The sequence below is a fragment of the Anopheles marshallii genome, chromosome 2 (assembly GCF_943734725.1).
Source record: "Anopheles marshallii chromosome 2, idAnoMarsDA_429_01, whole genome shotgun sequence".
In the NCBI taxonomy this organism is placed as follows: Eukaryota; Metazoa; Arthropoda; class Insecta; order Diptera; family Culicidae; genus Anopheles; species Anopheles marshallii.
The window spans coordinates 79,640,630-79,658,857 of record NC_071326.1 but is presented as its reverse complement, the minus strand read 5'-3'; the positions used below and the strand labels follow the sequence as shown (position 1 = coordinate 79,658,857).

Sequence of the window (18,228 nt, the reverse complement as noted above, 5' to 3'; positions counted from 1 at the left end):
TTTGATGTTGCATGGAAAAATGGTTCGGTACCCAGTCACAATAGTATTATAGATACTCCATCTTCTTGAATGTCATAAAGTGCCAGGTGGTGAGTAGAGCTCCCAGAAACAGAAATGCAATTGCTGAGGGTTTTGCACCCGTGGTAGCACCACCATCATCATCTTGGTCCGGTATTGAAGTGCCGTCGCCGGGCAGTTGAATCGGGTTAAAGAATTCAAACTCCTTGTGGTTGAACGCATAGATACCAAACGTTTGCATGTCGCTGATCGGGGTAGTCAGGTTCATCGTCACAATCTGGCTGTTGGAGGAATAGCTGTGGACACATGAACGAGTAGATTGAATACGAATATTACAATAAGAAAAATGACACTCCTAGACTATTTTGATGACTTACTTGACATCGGCCGTAAAGCTGTAGTGACTAGCATCGTACGAGTACATGCGCATGTCGAGCGTATTAGGCATCGCCAGCGTACCGTTTGCGATAAATTGTCCCGATATGGAGATAGAGTTAAACTGGAGATACTCCGAATTGTGTTCCAACATAAGTCCACAGCTCGCAATGCTTTGGTTCGCGCACGCAATTACACCACATATTGATACGTGTGCGTCGGCAAAGCCCTGGAAGGTACGTACGCCATCGTACACCGCGAACCGATAGTGGTGAGTTAGATCGCGCCCAGCATCCAACGTTAAGCTAACGGTAAAGTCACAGCAAAACATTCCACTGCACACGATCTGCCCGATCGTTTCCTGTTCCCAGTTCGGGTTCAGCTGGATTGTGGTGAACTGCTCCAGAAAGTCTCGTCCCAAGCGAACGTTTTCGTATTCACCGCCCGGTATGCGATGTCCACTCGGTTCCGCTATTGGCACCTCCAGCACATCGCTCGTCTGAGAGTGATATCGAGCAATGGTGCCCGTTCCTGACTTAGGCACTGTCACGGTGTACAGCGCACGTGTAGCCTGTCCCGTGTAGTGTGCCAACAGTGCTCCGTTGCGACCATTGAACACACCGGTCCCGGTTGCGCCAGATGGACCATAATTCGTACCGGCAACGATCAGGTTAGCATCGTTCGCATAAGCCCAGCTTTCGAAGATCTGTGTCGAGCTGAGAAATGGCGGCTCCGACGTCCAAAAGGCGGGAAACACAAAGTCTCGCAATCCGTGCTTAACGAGCTCTAGGGTTGGCTGCGCAAACAGAATGTCGAAGCAGGTGAACACCCCGAAATGTACACCAAAATCAGTCTCGAAGCTGACCAACTCCGGCAACGGTGTTACGCTCGTTCCCGGCTCCTTGAACAGGTTGTACTTCCGGTACCGTGCGATAACCGTACCGTTCCGATCGAACACGACGTCCGTGTTGTACAGGACGGTTCTGCCCTGCTGCTGTAGGTAAAACTGTTCCGACAGGTTGATCACCAGATATTTGCGTACTTCCCGCGCGAGACAGGACAGGGTGACTAGAATGGTACCGTGATCGTCACACGGTGCAATGTGATGCGCCGGATCGGGCACAAACACTGTATCGGAGAGCGTGTTGAGCGTTAGCTCCGGGAACACTATAATATCGGCGGGCTAAAAATGAACGCAATTGAACGGAAATTTTTAAAACTGGTACTAGTGACTGTCAATGAAATTCCACAACTTATTGCTAATAATTGCGATCGCGTAAGTCTTTGGTTTAACATTCCCCGGAGCGTGTGTGACAACTGAGCAACACTGAGCTAACAACTGAGATTGTTTATTACCCTTCCACGACCCTACAGGACAGATCACATCAGCTTAGGCTTAGATCAGTGTACATTTTAAGTGAAAGACAATAACACTACGCTTTTGCTTGTTGTAGAAGATGTGTATTGATGTCATTGTTCACCAGCTGTATGGAGCCGCTCATTGACAAATAGAGACTTCATGTCATAAAAGAATGCAAATCTAAGTTTATGTACACTCGGTTCATGGGCACACAACTCGTCACGTTCGGACATTTGCCTGCTAAGAGCAGCAGATAAGAACGCAATTAAATCCTAAACTGTACGCGATCGTTATGAATGGTTGGTTGAAATTGTGCTGCGCGCCGTATCAGTTCATAATTCAACGTACCTTCGCTTCCGGTGATCGTATTAGCCGACCGTACTCTGCTAGATGTAGATCGGTCCGCAGTGCGATGGGCATCGTCATCGGTTCGGGATGGAATTCTACCACCGACACTACGTAACTTTTGCTTTCTGGCGTAGACCGTGCGAACTGGACAACTTCCTCGATAGTTCCCTCCTGGCTATAGTCACCGTATTCGTACGAAGCATCTGTTCCGGACAGCTGAGACACCGCGAGTAACACCGTTGCAAATTGGGCCAGTTTCAACCAGCGATTCTTGCTGAACGTCATAGCGTCGACTTGTTTGTGTGGGAAGAATTGGTGATCCTCTAAGCGGTGCTACGTACAGATGCGATGTCCAAAACGGTGGGTTGTCGACCGATCGGAGGATCACAATCGCCCCGACTGTGGTTTTGCCCTGTTCCGGTCCAGAGCTAATGCAAGACTGAGGCACACTTGTACGCTTGATTGCTACTAGGGAGTTTCTTCGGGGGGCACACGTTATCGTCACCGAGCGTTCTTCGAGCTTTATTTCTTTGCCTTTTTTGTTTTGTTTTGCCAGTCAATGCTTCTCCGATCCGATAGCGGCGTGGTTCGTGTGTGAGCGGTGCTGTGACTAGGCCGGGTGACTGATAGCGAACTTGCGGTGGTGTAGTGGTGCATGCTGCGTAAATGATTGAGTTGAAGTAATACATAAGATGCATTTGATCGAAAATTCAAAATTAGGTTTGCCGAAGCAAGCGTACACGAGAACATACTTTACGGAGACAATGTTATCAGAAATTCGTGGACAAACAATACCAACAAAAATATACGAAGTCTTGCTCCAAATCGAATGGCAATGATGCATTGAATGACAAATTACGAAGCGATAATGATAAAAGAGTAACATACAATGTTGCAATCGTTGATAAAATCTTCAATTCGGAAAGATCTTGTTGTCAACTTGCTGGGAGTTCAGAAAATGTATGTTATGCTTGTAGCAAGATTTGCAATACATTTAACTAGAAGCCATATATTTAAGCTCCTCGGAGACCCTAAGCGAAAAGCTATTTGGAGGTCTCGCTGTTGCCTCAAATAGAATGACGATTGTTTTATCGTCGAAACCCCGTTGGAGGTTCACCGAGGTATAGAGTCGTCTAACTTGTCGAGACCCTTTGACTGCTGAAGTAAACTTTCTTCGTGGGCTCCCCTTAATAACGAGGCCTCAAACGGCCAAATCATCCTGGTTCTTCCAGTAACTGCGGATCTCGCGGGTTCCTTGGAACTTCCGCGGCTGATTAATCCGCATTATGGATGATTCGCTTCTGTAGTTAGCAATCATATTTAGAAATGGGTTCCAGTAAGGGTAATTTGCTAAAGTGCGGCTTCAATCCAGAGTTTTCTCTCGTTATCAACGATTAGAATACTGTACATCCTCGAAGCAGTTCTACATTTTTAGATAGCTGTGATAATGTCCTTCTCCTTGGAGATGTTATCGTAACGATAATAACATAAAATATCTATATGAGTGGACAACGGTTTCAGTCTTTAGAGGAATGATTCGTCAAGTCGCCACACATGCCGTTCTGAATTTGCGAAGAGAACTCTCATTTACAACATGATTAGGTGTTTTATTATAAAGCTACATAAAGCTTATGGAGACCACTAAGAGTTCCTGGCATTAGAAGTAGCGTTTATAGGTTTACGAGCTTGTCTTGTAATGCACACCATAGTAATGTAAACAATCCTTCGTCGAACTGACATCCGCTGCAGGATATTTAACATTGTGCTCGTTGACGTGAAATGATTACATCCCAAAATTATTCCCATGGCTCTATTTTGTAGTCTTTGAAACCTAACCATTTGCGTTTCATGCTTGCGTATTTGCACAACAACGATGACTCAAATTAGTATGATACACTTACTGGTGGAATGTATACAGTAACAGTTGATTACTCACCAAATAGTTCAACAATACGATGACTGAGGATATTCAAAGTTACGTATCTTGCGTATAGAAAGGTGCTTGATTTGCAGCACCTCGTTTTTGAGCCTCGTTTTTTTACATTAATATTAAAAATACAATAAATAACACCTAAAACGTTTCACTAAAACAATAATCACTGTTCTGAATCGTGCTAATTTTAAAGATCTGCATGAAAGGAGCAGTAGCAAACTGCCACATCTTGCTTTTGTTTTACATTTCTCTTTCTCCACACCTGTCTGTCCACAGGAAGTTTCGCGTTGTGACGCACGAACACACAACCACTCGCACCGAAAAAATAAAACATTCACAATCACATTCTTCAGGTGTTTTTTTCTTCTTCTATGAAATTCGCCGTGTTCCGGCCACCGTTTCGGTGCTGATAACGCATGTCATAGGAATGCAATGATCACAAACGGCGCACGCACGCACTCACACACTCAGCTACGGCCTACTGCACCGGATCAGCTGACGGGCGGACCACGTTGCAGGTTTGTTTGTTTTGATGTGGTTTTTTTCTTCCTAGTTCGACTGCCCTTTGCACACTGTTTTTCGTACAGCAAACAAAACCCTCGGCGTACGCTGCATCCGGAACAGTGCACGCGGGATTCGGTACTGAGACGCGTAGGAATGGAATGTTACCGATAAAGCGGCATGACTCCCGGCTTGTCAGCTGCGGTCACACGCAAACACACAACGCAGAGGCGAGCGCGAGAGCGTACAACACTGTTGGCGCGCACACGATCGCACGGTTCGCTGATAGTGGATGCTTCCGTAGGCAGAAGCACACCCGCGGATGATTCTTGACGCACTGCGGGAGACTGTGATGGTCGGCCGCATGAAATTTTATTATTGTGAAGTAAAATATAGATATGTTTTTTTTTATACGCTAACCTCAGGAAAGTGGGACAACAAGTAATGAAGAATTAAAAACTTCTATCTTGTGATACCAAAACTAAAGCTTGTTTGACATCAAACTGTCCCATAGTGATTGGCATTCGCTAGAGTAGTGACTCAGCTCAAGGTGAGAGAGATCTAACCCCTTGCTTAACCAAGCGCGTGTACTTCCAGCTCTAGCCGGCAGACAGAATGCTCTAACGGAGACGTCGATGATGACAAATAATAACGACGATGATTATGATTGGAACTCTAGCACAAACAACTCGTACCTGGCTAATGCGTTCGCGTAGAACACGCTATAACGTTTCGGTGTGACCTTGCGGTAGCGGTGACAATTTGACTTAGAACTTAAGCAGCAATTTAATGTACGTGTTTTCGCCGGTTGCAAGTAGGCTGACGAAGCGAAGCCTGTTAGCATATTTAGCACCCTGTGCAGTTTACCATGCCGATAACGCAATCCACTCACGTACTGGTTCGATTCCACACGAATTGGGTGCGGTGATCAATCGGGCATGATGTTACAGTAACATATACAAGGGAGTACAATAATGAGGACGTCAGTGTGGTATTGCTGTAGGAGTTGTGGGTGATCACAAGATCTTTTGGTTCGGTGTTCGGTTTAGTACATTAAGGGTCGTGGATCGACTCTCTTTATGACCGGTTTCTAATAGCAAAAAGTAATTATTAATCTACAACTAACTTCACGACTAATGACTTCAGTAAAAAATTATCTCGTTTGAAAAAAAAAAGCAAGAAAATGTAAATTGAGGAGAGTGTTTTAATCCCCATTAGCCTGAGTGCTACTTTGCACGGAAAGATGGAGTTTCAGTTAGAACAAGCGCAAGCCATAGACCTGCAAACCTCAGTATTAGAATTCCCTGCAAACCTCAGTATTAGACATTGAAAACATGAATTACCTTGATGATTGTATTAAGAAGATTACTCAGGACCTAGACAGGACCTGAATAAAATCCCATACTCATCAAATCTCCGAATTCTGGACTAGGTTTGGCTAGAGTTCTTCTCAATCGACCCAACAAAACCTCGAGAGATCCAAGCCTGTCAGTCTTAGTTTTCTTTGACTTTATTCACGTACGGTGAATTGGTCCCGAGGAGATTCTGGACCGGACCTGCAGTATAAAGACCGACGCAGTTGCCGATACGCCACCGATCCGTTAGACTAGAGTAGGCTTAACTGACTGACTGACAATTGACGAAAAGGTATCTCTTCCTGAAGTTTTCTAGTGCAAAAGGTAAGATTCATAAATGACTAACTCTTTTTATTTTTATAAGGCATGTCAACCGCTTTGCTGCTGCTACACACTGTACGGTTCTGCTAATCCGTACCGATCACGTATCGGAAAACTAAATCCACAATTAAACACGATCGTTTCGTCCCTTTTCGGTACCAGTTTTCGGTTGATTGATATTCTATAGGCTAGCACTGGGCAACATCAACGGTTCTAGTGTGTGTACAGGTGATGTATGGGGAAGGCACACAAAAAAAAGGTACAAACAACGCACCGTAAGATAAGACATACGAAAACGAAATTCCACAACGGAAGGCACTTAATGTATGCGACGGTTGTGGACTGAACCAGAGCATTCTCTTTTTTTTTTATATCGTAGCACGCTGACTCATCCGGAAGTTAACCGAAAATGAAATCGAAACGATTGAGTGTTTTGTTGGAGAGGGCTTGGTTTCTGGAGTTTTTGGTTTTGAAATGTAGATATGTGAAAGTGGCAGAACTGAAGGAAAGAATATGAAGCTGAAAATTAGATTATAACAGTGCTCCAAATGAACCAATAACGACAAACCTTTACATCCCCTTCATGACCCTATCAAAACTGCAAACGAATAAGGATGAAATGTGATTTCCACCGGTTGTGTAAGAAAAGGTAAAACGTGTCAAGAATGTGAGTGGACCTTTTCCTTGAAGATCTGAAGTCGAATCTCCTAAATGGTTTTGATAAATATGGGTCAGCAAACTCAGGGTACGCAATCATCGACCCAAACTCGGGACAGGGAAACGCGCTGCACAAAATCTGGTGACATTTGATTGTAAATCCCGTAAAATTCAACCATTGGAAATTATTGTTATTGATTGTTTTCTTTCGTCTGTGTGGGAACGGCCAAATTTGCACATACCAATCAGATTTAGGTGGTTGTGTTGGGTACATAAATATATTCTGTCCATTCGATGCGCAGGGGTTGATAAGTGTGTTGCAACCGGGGCTTTATGCTCGGAATTCGTGATTAACCCCACAGTGCTTTGTGTTCGTAGGAGACCGGGCTGCTGTAGACGGTGGACTCGTGTTCGTACACCGGCGCTGCAACCGTATTGTGGACGTAATGTGGCTGCTTCACGTACACCGGGTACGGCTTCTCGACCGGCACTGGGTATGGCTTGGCCACCTCAACCACCTGCTTGTGGTAAACCGGGACCTTCACTGGTACCTTCACCGGCACCGGATACGGACGATCGACATGCACCGGAACCTTCTTCTCAATGTACACCGGGACCTTCTTCTCCACAACGACCGGGACCTGCTTTTCTACGTGCACTGGAACTGGAACCTTCACAGCGACCGGCACCTGCTTCTCGACGGCCACCGGGTACGGGACCGCGACCTTCTTCGTCACCGTAACGTGGTTCGTCACCTGATGGTGGTAATCGTTGCCGTAGTACTGATCATGCCCATCGTAATACTGCTCGTAGCCGTTGTTCAGCTCGACGATGCCGCGTTTATCCTTCTTGTTAGCCTCCGGTTCGCTGCTGCAAAGGACGATTGCCATCACGGCGGACAGGACGATGAAAACCTGGACGAGGAAGCAGATAATTAGGCACTGTCGGAGCTTCTATCTCAGTGGGTGTTTTACCTTCATGTTTAGGCTTGGTTTAGGTGGAGCTCACTCGATCACTAAACGATTACTGATGATCACTTTCGGTTCAATGGGCGGCTTATATACTGCGACGTTCGCTTTTCGGTTGACCATCACCTTTACGGAGACTTCAATTCTACAGCAAGTGATAAACCACTGGCAATACTTAATGACTAAAATGTATCTCGTCAAATTGACTATTGTATTGTATTCGAATTTTAATTGTAGTGTTTTATGTAGTTTTTAAAAGTTATTACAACATTTACCATACCATAATTAAAATTTTCATACAAATTGAAAAGTTGTAAACTAAAAAATGTTAAAAAAAATTACTTGATGATTGATAAAATAACTTGATTAGGAAAGAAGAATCTGTATAAGTAAGAGCCATAAGGTGCTTTTACATAACAATATAATACCTAATTTAATACTTTTTAAATCGAGCAATTTTTTTCTTCTTGGGTAAGGTGAGTTCGTACATCTTAAAAGAAAAATAATCAAGTTGATACATTAATTGAATCCAAACCACACATATTTGACACTGATTCCTCGATGGGCTATAAAATATCGACTGTCGATAAGGTAAATTCCGTAAATTGTTGTGTCTTTGTGAAGGTGATGGTCAACCGAAAAGCGAACGTCGCAGTATATAAGCCGCCCATTGAACCGAAAGTGATCATCAGTAATCGTTTAGTGATCGAGTGAGCTCCACCTAAACCAAGCCTAAACATGAAGGTAAAACACCCACTGAGACAGAAGCTCTGACAGTGCCTAATTCTCTGCTTCCTCGTCCAGGTTTTCATCGTCCTGTCCGCCGTGATGGCAATCGTCCTTTGCAGCAGCGAACCAGAGGCTAACAAGAAGGATAAACGCGGCATCGTCGAGCTGAACAACGGCTACGAGCAGTATTACGATGGGCATGATCAGTACTACGGCAACGATTACCACCATCAGGTGACGAACCACGTTACGGTGACGAAGAAGGTCGCGGTCCCGTACCCGGTGGCCGTCGAGAAGCAGGTGCCGGTCGCTGTGAAGGTTCCAGTTCCAGTGCACGTAGAAAAGCAGGTCCCGGTCGTTGTGGAGAAGAAGGTCCCGGTGTACATTGAGAAGAAGGTTCCGGTGCATGTCGATCGTCCGTATCCGGTGCCGGTGAAGGTACCAGTGAAGGTCCCGGTTTACCACAAGCAGGTGGTTGAGGTGGCCAAGCCATACCCAGTGCCGGTCGAGAAGCCGTACCCGGTGTACGTGAAGCAGCCACATTACGTCCACAAGACGGTTGCAGCGCCGGTGTACGAACACGAGTCCACCGTCTACAGCAGCCCGGTCTCCTACGAACACAAAGCACTGTGGGGTTAAATGATCTGGAACGAGGCTGAATTGCGTTGGAAAAACTAATAAAATATGATGGAATTTTGCGTTTAGTTCGATGTGTTAAATAATTTTTGTTTTTAATATTTAATGTTGATGCGGAAATGTTTAAACGCTATTGTATGGAATAATGATCTGCCGTAAAAATTACTTATTTACGCACGCAAATCTTCAAAACATTCTTCAGAAGAAAATAATAATTACTACAGATGCTAATTCTTTAATATTTTCTTTAAATGAAGAAAGCATTGGTTTATGTTAATGATTTATGAAACAGTCCCCTATGAAATTGACATTCTAGCGAATTGAATATCTCTAATAATTCGACGGGTGTTGTTTTAACTGTATAATTGTATATATGAACCCGGCTACGGTAAATTAACACTTTCCACATACACACAAATCTAAAAAAAATGAAGTCTTCCACATCAAATTACATTCTTTGCACTTAAATAGCATAAGCGTATGCTTGCAACATACGTTTCACTCCACTGTACAACATCTGCCTGCAGTTTTTTTCTCTTTACTCAAACTCTCTTTTCTTCCTGTCTACTAAAGATTTTACCTTCTTTGGATGCTTCCGTAGTGCCTGCTTCATAATAGCTTAATATTTTTCAATTGGCCTCCAGCGCGTTTGGAGGGTTCATGTCCTAAGAAGATCGTGGAGCCCTTATGTTATTTATATGGATGAACACGACACATTCCAGAAACAGAGCAGACATTCCTTGCAGTAGATCTTCCCGTTTACAGTCCTGGTAGTAACGAAGTAACGCGCGCGCACTACTTTGTTTGAGTAGATCGCCTGCCAAATCGAGTACTTCTTGTGCTACTTTGGTTTCTCCGGAACATGTAATTTGTGCTTGGCGGCGAAGAACGGTAGAGATGATGAGACAATGAAGTCTCGTCAGCATCTGGTGTTGATGTGAGACACCCTTTAGTCCATTAAGTCTTTAATCATCAAAAATTAAGTATCAGTTGAAGCATGATGTTTTATACTAAAATATAGAAAAAGCACATTCAGCCACATGGCGTAGAAGAAGGTAAACGATTGCAGCAACAATACTACTCGTTTGAGGTTTGATCAGCACAACAATTTACTAAAAACCTAACACATTAGTTTTATATCTATGAAGAATAAACTGTAGATCTTGGAATTAATAAGCTCATGGTCATGAACAGTATCGGAAAAATCTTTGAGTGTTTTCTTCAGCGGTCTCGCGCATATTTCCGGCCCACGTGGCATATTTTCAAGCTCCGTTACAAATCTCAACCACCACCATCACAACCAACGAAATCTCCACCAAAGCGATGACCTTCAAAATTATCATTGGTTTTTCATATTTTACACGCCCCGGTGCTGCAAACTGTATTGCAATTTTTCCGCTTTTCGGCCTGTCCGCTGCTGTTGGGCCGTGCGTTACATCGCCGCGGAGCACCGAGATGAAGAAGATCTGCATGATGTTTTGGTGCTATTTCGCTGACTGTACGATGCAACGCCCCGTAACGCTACCGGAGCGTGTCAGCTGGAAAGGTGTGTGTGTGTGTGAGTTTTAGGGGGACTTTTTAGTAGTAGGTTGGAAAGTTATGATTGATCGAAATGATGATGGAGAAAGAAGACATAAGTCCGGCGAACTATAAAAGCTAGCCCGTGGCGTGGATTTAACCATCATCCAACAGACGACCGTTGTACGGAGCAGTTCACCAGCAGCATTTTTTGGAAAGGCAAACATGAAGGTAAGTGGTCGTTGTCGATCCAGCAGTAAAAGTGACCGTTGAGTCTGTATATTCTGCATCCCTTCCCCCTAGGCGTTCATTGTTTTCTCTATGGCCCTGGCCCTTGCCAGCGCAGCGACAGTCAACGATTCGAAGAAGGAAAAGCGCGGACTTTACGAGCTGGAATCGGCCCATGAATCGTACGAGTCCTACGACCATCACTATCAACCACTGAACTATGGATACACCAAGAAGGAGATCATCACGAAGAAGGTTCCGGTGCCGTACCCAGTGGAGGTCGAGAAGCACGTCCCAGTCCCGGTGAAGGTCCCGTACCCGGTGAAGGTCGAGAAGGAGGTCCCGTACGTGGTTGAGAAGAAGGTCCCGGTGTACATTGAGAAGAAGGTTCCGGTGCACGTCGATCGCCCATACCCGGTGGAAGTGAAGGTGCCAGTTGAGGTCCCAGTTTACAAGAAGGAATACGTCGAGGTCCCGAAGCCATACGCAGTTCATGTTGAGAAGCCTTATCCAGTGTACGTGAAGCAGCCCGTCTACGTCGAGAAGCAGGTTCCAGTGACCGTCCACATCAAGGAGCACCACAAGAAGCCATTCTTTGGTTGAAAGGACTTGAGTGTGTTGGGATTGGTCGGTGGATACTACTGACTCCTGTTGATGATCCTAAATAAATGTTATCATAGAAATTAAAACTGTATTGCGTTGTTTGATGGCATAATTCAAAGATCGTTGCTTTTATGGGCCACATGAGTAAACATGAGTTCCAGAACCAATTCTGGTGGACGTGGAACTGAGGTACATCTGATCGAGTTTGACACTATGTTCTGAGGTACTTTCATCCAGAGGACGTAAAGCAACCCATCTACTTCTTTCACTTTCTAAATAAGGTTGTCTGATGTGATAATTGGACCAAAAACAAATAATTATTTGAAACTGGTCATGGGAACCATCCCCAGGAACAGTTAATAGAACAATTAGAAAGCAAGACCTGATTAGTAGTTGTGCTGATTCTGCTTGCATTGGATTGAATATCTGACATATCTTCTGGACATAATTGTTAGAGGGACAGTAAAGCACTATTTATTAACCAAGTCCGTCTCGACTTTGTGCGTGCTGAATAAACATCTGAAGGTCGTGGGTGAAATTTTATCTGTCTTTAAACCAGCATTAATGTGTGACTTAGTGACAATCTGATTTCATTGCATAAATAAAGCTTAATTATATTACCTATTTTTTATTTATTTCAAATATTTTATTCTGCCTACAGCCCTATTTACACAACAGGAATATGGGTCTAGCAAAGGCCGTTTAGCCAGACAGAGCAAGGCAATTGTATAATGGACACATTAAAAAACATGTTACAAAAATACAACAATTTCTAAGGCAGCAGCTCAAAACTAAATATTTCTCTACACAGGATGGAATAAAATGTTTTTTTCTTGGGCAAAGCAATTGTTTTAATGATGAACCCGTGTCCTTCAACAGCCACCACCACCAACACTGGTTCAGGAATTTATGTGTGCAGGAAGTTTTCCAATAACAAATCAATTCACATGCATTTAATCGAAACAAAAGACACCAACTGCTTCTTGTGTCACTACTATATCATGATAAGGCTTAAAAAAACACAGTAGCATACAGTGCGAGGTCTTGATTGTTTATGGTTCGTTAATTGCGTTGCTTCACGGCAAAGGAAATGAGCGACAATAAAATGCGAAAACGTCTGTAAGACTGCGATCGGCGAAATAGTCACAACCGACTGACCGATCGATGGTTTTTTTTGTGGGGGTTTCTTCTGAAGGAAACATACTTTGCTATAAATACAATTTTTCCAACCTCAAATGTTATCATTCGATTGTGAGCATTCGCTGCGTTAGTGAGCATACGGTAGATCCAAGCATTGTACAGCGGAAAGTCAAACATGAAGGTAGGTGTGGTGGCTTATCAGAGAATATGATGAAAAAGGGCCGAGAGTTTAATTCTGGATCATTCACAGGCATTCATCGTGTTCTCTATGGCCCTGGCCATCGCTTGCGCAGCGAACGACGACGAATCTAAGAAGGAGAAGCGTGGGCTGTTTGAAGAATCCTACGACAACTATGGCTACGATAACTACGGACTGGGTTACTCCGATTACGCTGAGAAAGAAGTGAAGCACATTGTCACCAAGAAGGTCCCGGTTCCGTACCCAGTGGAGGTCGAGAAGCACGTTCCAGTTCCGGTGAAGGTCCCGTACCCGGTGGAGGTTGAGAAGAAGGTCCCAGTCGTCGTTGAGAAGAAGGTCCCGGTGTACATTGAGAAGAAGGTTCCAGTCCATGTGGATCGTCCCTACCCGGTGGAAGTGAAGGTCCCAGTCCACGTTCCAGTCTACAAGAAGGAATACGTCGAGGTCCCGAAGCCGTACGCAGTTCATGTTGAGAAGCCTTATCCAGTGTACGTGAAGCAGCCCGTGTACGTCGAGAAGCAGGTCCCAGTGACGGTTCACATCAAGGAGCACTACAAGAAGCCGTACTATGGTTGAAAAGTTTTCTTAACGAATTCCCGCATGCCTGTAAGAGACGAATGATGCCAAAAATATAATTCTTTACTTGAAATATGCAATGGAATTACTGGTTGTTTTGGTTTTTAATTTTAAAGTATTCTTTGGGTTTGGTCTCATATCCATTTCATTGCATTATCCTAATGTGATCTTTCTACGGCTCTTCTATATTTTTGTGCAGTATGGGTCATTCTTAAGACATGATCACCGAACGCTGTTGAGGTTGCCCTATAGTAAGGTTATTGTACATCTCATAGAGATCTTCTTTGTAATGAGCTTTGTAATATATTTCTAATGACCAATGCTGTGATCAATGTTTTTTTTCTGGTAAAGATTTTAATACGAGTTCGTAATTTCGTAATTTCAACAGTGAATTTGATCATTTCCGATATGGCGAACATTGCTTTGAATATCGTTCTTTTGTACTTCTTGATCTTTATCGGCACAACAACCTTGAGAGATTGGCCTAGGGCTACCATTTATACCGTCTTTGACTACGTACGGGAAATTGGTCCAAATGAGATTTTGGGTTTGTCCTGTCGTGTGAAGACCGGCATCGCTACCAATACATCACGTCTCCGTTCTGTTGTTCACAATGTTATAATTAATTGGACAAGATTTATTTATGCGTGATATGTCGGGAAATATCTAGAAATTACATGGCTCGTAGTATTCGAACGGCAAGGATGTTGAGACAACATCACTAAGAAACATCACTAATGTACTTAAACTTAATAGCTGTATTGCAGATGTGAGTAAGAATCTGGCAGGATTCGGCAGGAGGACTAATCTTGCTTATGCACTTATTCAGAAATAAGAAATAAGACTTGCCTAAACTCTCAAAGTATGGTCAGGACATGAAAATGATTCCAATCGAATCTGTTTCTAATGTCATCTATAAACTAACACAAAATTGAATATCACATTATCGTTAAATTACCTAAAGTGAATAAAAACGCTGTAAGCCATTTAGATGTTGCATGGTTTTGTAATGATTGATCAATAGTTTGTTTACAAGCTCAATAGTGATGGATGACGCTCTTAGGTCTTAGGGACAGGAATAGATTCGAAAATCGTTAATACGATAGATAAATTGAAATAAAGGCTCATGCTAAATCCCGATCGCTCATACAACATCACAACAGACAGGTAAGTGTTGTGTCATTTTGCTTATGAATTATACATTTTACTTTAGACCTTTGGCATGAAAGCAATTCTTCTGTCAAATTCACTATCCTACAAACTTCGTTACATAAAGAATCATTAAACCAATAGACTCATAGTGCGACCGGTGCGTTAGTGGTGTAAATTTGCACAACGACTTCCAATAAACTGCACAGCTGAACAAAACAAAACAAGGAAAAAGTTTGGATTTCACTTTCTTCGTCCGTTTCGTGGACAGTTTAATAAGTAGAAGATGGCTGGTATAAAACGCGTGTGCAGCGATCACTCGATCAGTTACGAACAGATCGTCGAAACAACACAATCACTCACAATGAAGGTAAATGAAACATAACCTGTGACATGATTCGACATCATCCTAATATTTTTTTCGTTTTCCCCATTTCTTTTTGAGACAGATTTTTATCCTACTCGTCCTAACAATCACTGTTGTAAGTGGTGTGGCGCATGATAAAACGACCGAGGAACGTGCGGAATCGAACGAGGAGAAGTATTCCCAGCATCAATCGTACGAGGCTTACGACTACGGACACCAGCAGGATGATGGAAACTACATCGACTATGAGGAGCACAATGTGCATCAGGTCGAAAAGGTGCCCATCCCGTATCAAATTGAAGTGCCAAAACACGTGCCCGTTGAGGTGAAAGTCCCTTACCCTGTGGAGGTTGAGAAGAAGGTTCCGGTCGTCGTCGAGACGAAGGTGCCGGTGTATGTTGAGAAGAAGGTTCCAGTCCATGTGGATCGCCCGTATCCAGTGGAAGTGAAGGTCCCAGTACATGTCCCAGTTTATCAGAAGGAGTATGTTGAGGTCCCGAAACCCTACACCGTACACGTTGATAAACCATATACAGTGTACGTGAAGCAGCCTGTCTACATTGAGAAACCTGTACCGTTCACAGTTCTTGTGAAGAAAGAGCACAAGAAGAAGCCATTCTGGTGGCTATTCTAAATGGGATGTGTAGTTAACTCAATAAACTAGTAATAAATTTAATCAATGAAGCATGCTCATCTTTTTGGCAATTAATGGACAAAGCAATGATAGAGATGTAAGATTTTGTTAATAAAAAATTCTATTTACTCTTTAAATTAATTGAGTGTTTTCGACTGTGTATTCGACAAGACGAAAATAATATTGCTAAATCTCGAAACAAATACTAAGCGCTTGTTAGATTTGGTAGTAGTGTCATTATGTCACTGGATACAAGATTGTCCACGATTGGTATCAATTGATTCGTTGAAGGTATTGGTGGGAAAGTACCACTCCATCTGGTGAATGGAAACAATTACGTTTAGTAACGCACCTGAATAGATCTAATATGTTAAAAATCACTCCTGTTACACCAGACGCAAGTTTAATTCTGTTCTAGGAACATAAAACTAAAAGTAGACAGGTCCAAGGAAACATTGCTAGTGAATTGCTAGGATTCGAGTGAATCGAATGAGAGTGACAGATAGGCATTGGAGACGTCACCATTCGGCGAACTGTTCCAAAGTATGCAGTTACTCGGTACCGGAACAGGTTTTCTGATGAAACAAGTCCGTTACACAACTTTTGGTACTTTTTCCTTTTCTAGGTACGATAACCGCTCGCCAGGATGATCGCTTAACAAAGCTTGTTCTTTAAATCGTTTATATTGTCGATATACATTTATCTTGCAATTGCTGCTTTCCTCGCATATAAATTGCACAGCAATTCCAAAATTACAATAAAAAAGCAAATTTTCGTCAATCATTATTCAAAAATTCTAGTATTTTATCAATTTATTATCGTTTTTAAAAATTACCTTCAGCTCGTACGGACTACAAGTAAAATATTATCACATTAAATTATAGTTTCAAATTAAATAATTTAAACGTTTCGTAATTCGTTTATAGATAAAGTATTTAAGTTCATGCATTAGCAAACTGGCAAATTTTATTCTATTTGTATGACATTAATAGTATTGAGAATTACTTTAGTTGATTCCAACTCAAGTAAACTTGTTCGAATGGAAGTAGCGAACTTCACTAATCATTCCACCAAATATTGAAGGAATGTTTTATAATCCAGCAGGAAATCCAAGAAGATAGCAAAATAAAACATTCCAATTTAAAGATTATAAACGACATGTTACTTAAGTACTTTAAGATTTTATGAGTCCATGTATGTCGCAAACACTTCGAGCCACGCTCGATTGATTTTATGGCGAGGAGTTGCTGCAGAAACGCTAAACGAAAGAGAAGCAAACGGAGAATAATCAAAGCACATGCGAACGGTCAATCGACACTAAGTCGATGATATAAAAAGGTGCCGGCGATAGCAGAGCATCATTCAGTCGAGGATCTTCAATCGTGCAGTACATCCAACCAGTAGGCAGACATGAAGGTAAGCATCCACCTGCAATTGGTCAAGCGAAGATGGAATCTGACGAGGTGTTCTTCAATTCCAGGCGTTCATTGTGTTTTCTATGGCCCTGGCCCTTGCCAGCGCAGCGATAGTCGACGATTCGAAGAAGGAAAAGCGGGGACTGTATGAGCTGGGATCCTCTCAACAGGAATCGTACGAGACCTACGGCTATGAACATCAACAATCTCATGGATACTACGGCAACGACTACGCCGAGAAGGAAGTGAAACAGGTCATCACGAAGAAGGTCCCAGTACCTTACCCCGTGGAGGTCGAGAAGCACGTTCCAGTCGAGGTAAAGGTCCCATACCCAGTGGAGGTTGAGAAGAAGGTTCCGGTGTACGTCGAGAAGAAGGTTCCAGTGTACGTTGAGAAGAAGGTTCCAGTCCATGTGGATCGTCCCTACCCGGTGGAAGTGAAGGTCCCAGTCCATGTCCCAGTCTACAAGAAGGAATACGTCGAGGTCCCGAAGCCATACGCAGTTCATGTCGATAAGCCCTACCCGGTGTACGTGAAGGAGCCAGTGTACGTCGAGAAGCACGTTCCGGTGACGGTGCACATCAAGGAGCACCACAAGAAGCCATTTTGGGGTTAAAGTTATGCTTGCGAGATGTAAAATACTGGTAGAATAAAGATTCTAGACTGATCTTCAAATGACTGTGTATTTGAGATAGTAATTAGTAGCGGTTTTGGAACGTACCTTTATACATTAACAAAAAGCCCCTGTGTCAGTGGCGAATCTAACGGTGGACCGAATAGGCGGCCACCTAGGGCCTCGCCGTGTGGGGTGCCCCGAAGAAGGCTGTTAAGTAGGAAAAACTGTATAAATTGATCTAGAAATGGGTCAGAATAGCGTCGCTTTAACCCTCTCCGTATGCTAGAGAGGCAGCTCGATAAGGATGTTATCGGGATGTACAACCGCTTCGCGGCCTTGGCCTGCTGCAGGAGTCATATAAGCCGCTAAGCCAATCCATTATCAAGGCCTTTCTGGTGGACGCATCAACGTCATCCCTCCATCTCAATTTGGGTCTCCGCTGTCCATGTGACGAGCTAAAAGGACTTAACGAACTTGGTCGTCCAGTGTCATTCTCATGAAGCAAAATAAAGAGTAAGTATACGTATAAGTAAAATAAAAAAGAGAAAAAGATCAATGTTGTGTTCGAAAGTATTCAAATT

The 18,228-nt window shown here is 43.2% G+C and overlaps 6 protein-coding genes and 1 pseudogene across 6 annotated transcripts; 5 read left to right on the top strand and 2 right to left on the bottom strand.

Moving 5' to 3' along the window:
• Window positions 1–46: 46 nt before the first annotated feature.
• LOC128708962 (vanin-like protein 2) lies at window positions 47–2,386 on the bottom strand. The gene is made up of 3 exons (XM_053803944.1): window positions 2,102–2,386; window positions 396–1,576; window positions 47–314 (listed from the first exon to the last, which is right to left on the bottom strand). The coding sequence occupies exons 1-3, from the start codon at window positions 2,384–2,386 to the stop codon at window positions 47–49; spliced, it is 1,734 nt and encodes a 577-aa protein (XP_053659919.1).
• A 4,832-nt stretch (window positions 2,387–7,218) lies between these two features.
• LOC128718647 (mantle protein-like) lies at window positions 7,219–7,848 on the bottom strand. Its single transcript, XM_053812268.1, has 2 exons — window positions 7,843–7,848; window positions 7,219–7,782 (listed from the first exon to the last, which is right to left on the bottom strand). Exons 1-2 carry the CDS (start codon window positions 7,846–7,848, stop codon window positions 7,219–7,221), a joined length of 570 nt encoding a protein of 189 aa, XP_053668243.1.
• A 726-nt stretch (window positions 7,849–8,574) lies between these two features.
• Window positions 8,575–9,204, top strand: LOC128718646 (zinc finger protein 512B-like). The gene is made up of 2 exons (XM_053812267.1): window positions 8,575–8,580; window positions 8,641–9,204. Exons 1-2 carry the CDS (start codon window positions 8,575–8,577, stop codon window positions 9,202–9,204), a joined length of 570 nt encoding a protein of 189 aa, XP_053668242.1.
• Window positions 9,205–10,704: 1,500 nt separating this feature from the next.
• LOC128710431 (uncharacterized) lies at window positions 10,705–11,550 on the top strand (annotated as a pseudogene).
• A 150-nt stretch (window positions 11,551–11,700) lies between these two features.
• LOC128718645 (MAGE-like protein 2) lies at window positions 11,701–13,465 on the top strand. The gene is made up of 3 exons (XM_053812266.1): window positions 11,701–11,739; window positions 12,836–12,871; window positions 12,941–13,465. The coding sequence occupies exons 1-3, from the start codon at window positions 11,701–11,703 to the stop codon at window positions 13,463–13,465; spliced, it is 600 nt and encodes a 199-aa protein (XP_053668241.1).
• A 1,435-nt stretch (window positions 13,466–14,900) lies between these two features.
• LOC128718644 (MAGE-like protein 2) lies at window positions 14,901–15,615 on the top strand. Its single transcript, XM_053812265.1, has 2 exons — window positions 14,901–14,984; window positions 15,064–15,615. The coding sequence occupies exons 1-2, from the start codon at window positions 14,901–14,903 to the stop codon at window positions 15,613–15,615; spliced, it is 636 nt and encodes a 211-aa protein (XP_053668240.1).
• Window positions 15,616–17,025: 1,410 nt separating this feature from the next.
• On the top strand, window positions 17,026–17,647 carry LOC128718643 (titin-like). The gene is made up of 2 exons (XM_053812264.1): window positions 17,026–17,031; window positions 17,096–17,647. Exons 1-2 carry the CDS (start codon window positions 17,026–17,028, stop codon window positions 17,645–17,647), a joined length of 558 nt encoding a protein of 185 aa, XP_053668239.1.
• The last annotated feature ends 581 nt before the right edge of the window (window positions 17,648–18,228 follow it).

What these genes read in the sequence shown, in the direction of transcription:
- LOC128708962 (XM_053803944.1), bottom strand. Translation starts at nt 2,386, where the DNA reads ATGACGTTCAGCAAGAATCGCTGGTTGAAACTGGCCCAATTTGCAACG. An exon ending in TACGATCACCGGAAGCGAAG is followed by an intron (nt 1,577 to 2,101) that starts GTACGTTGAATT and finishes GTTCATTTTTAG; the next exon opens with CCCGCCGATATTATAGTGTT. An exon ending in AGCTTTACGGCCGATGTCAA is followed by an intron (nt 315 to 395) that starts GTAAGTCATCAA and finishes ATGTGTCCACAG; the next exon opens with CTATTCCTCCAACAGCCAGA.
- LOC128718645 (XM_053812266.1), top strand. Translation starts at nt 11,701, where the DNA reads ATGAGTTCCAGAACCAATTCTGGTGGACGTGGAACTGAG. An exon ending in CTGGTGGACGTGGAACTGAG is followed by an intron (nt 11,740 to 12,835) that starts GTACATCTGATC and finishes AGCATACGGTAG; the next exon opens with ATCCAAGCATTGTACAGCGG. An exon ending in GCGGAAAGTCAAACATGAAG is followed by an intron (nt 12,872 to 12,940) that starts GTAGGTGTGGTG and finishes GATCATTCACAG; the next exon opens with GCATTCATCGTGTTCTCTAT.
- LOC128718644 (XM_053812265.1), top strand. Translation starts at nt 14,901, where the DNA reads ATGGCTGGTATAAAACGCGTGTGCAGCGATCACTCGATCAGTTACGAA. An exon ending in CACAATCACTCACAATGAAG is followed by an intron (nt 14,985 to 15,063) that starts GTAAATGAAACA and finishes TTTTTGAGACAG; the next exon opens with ATTTTTATCCTACTCGTCCT.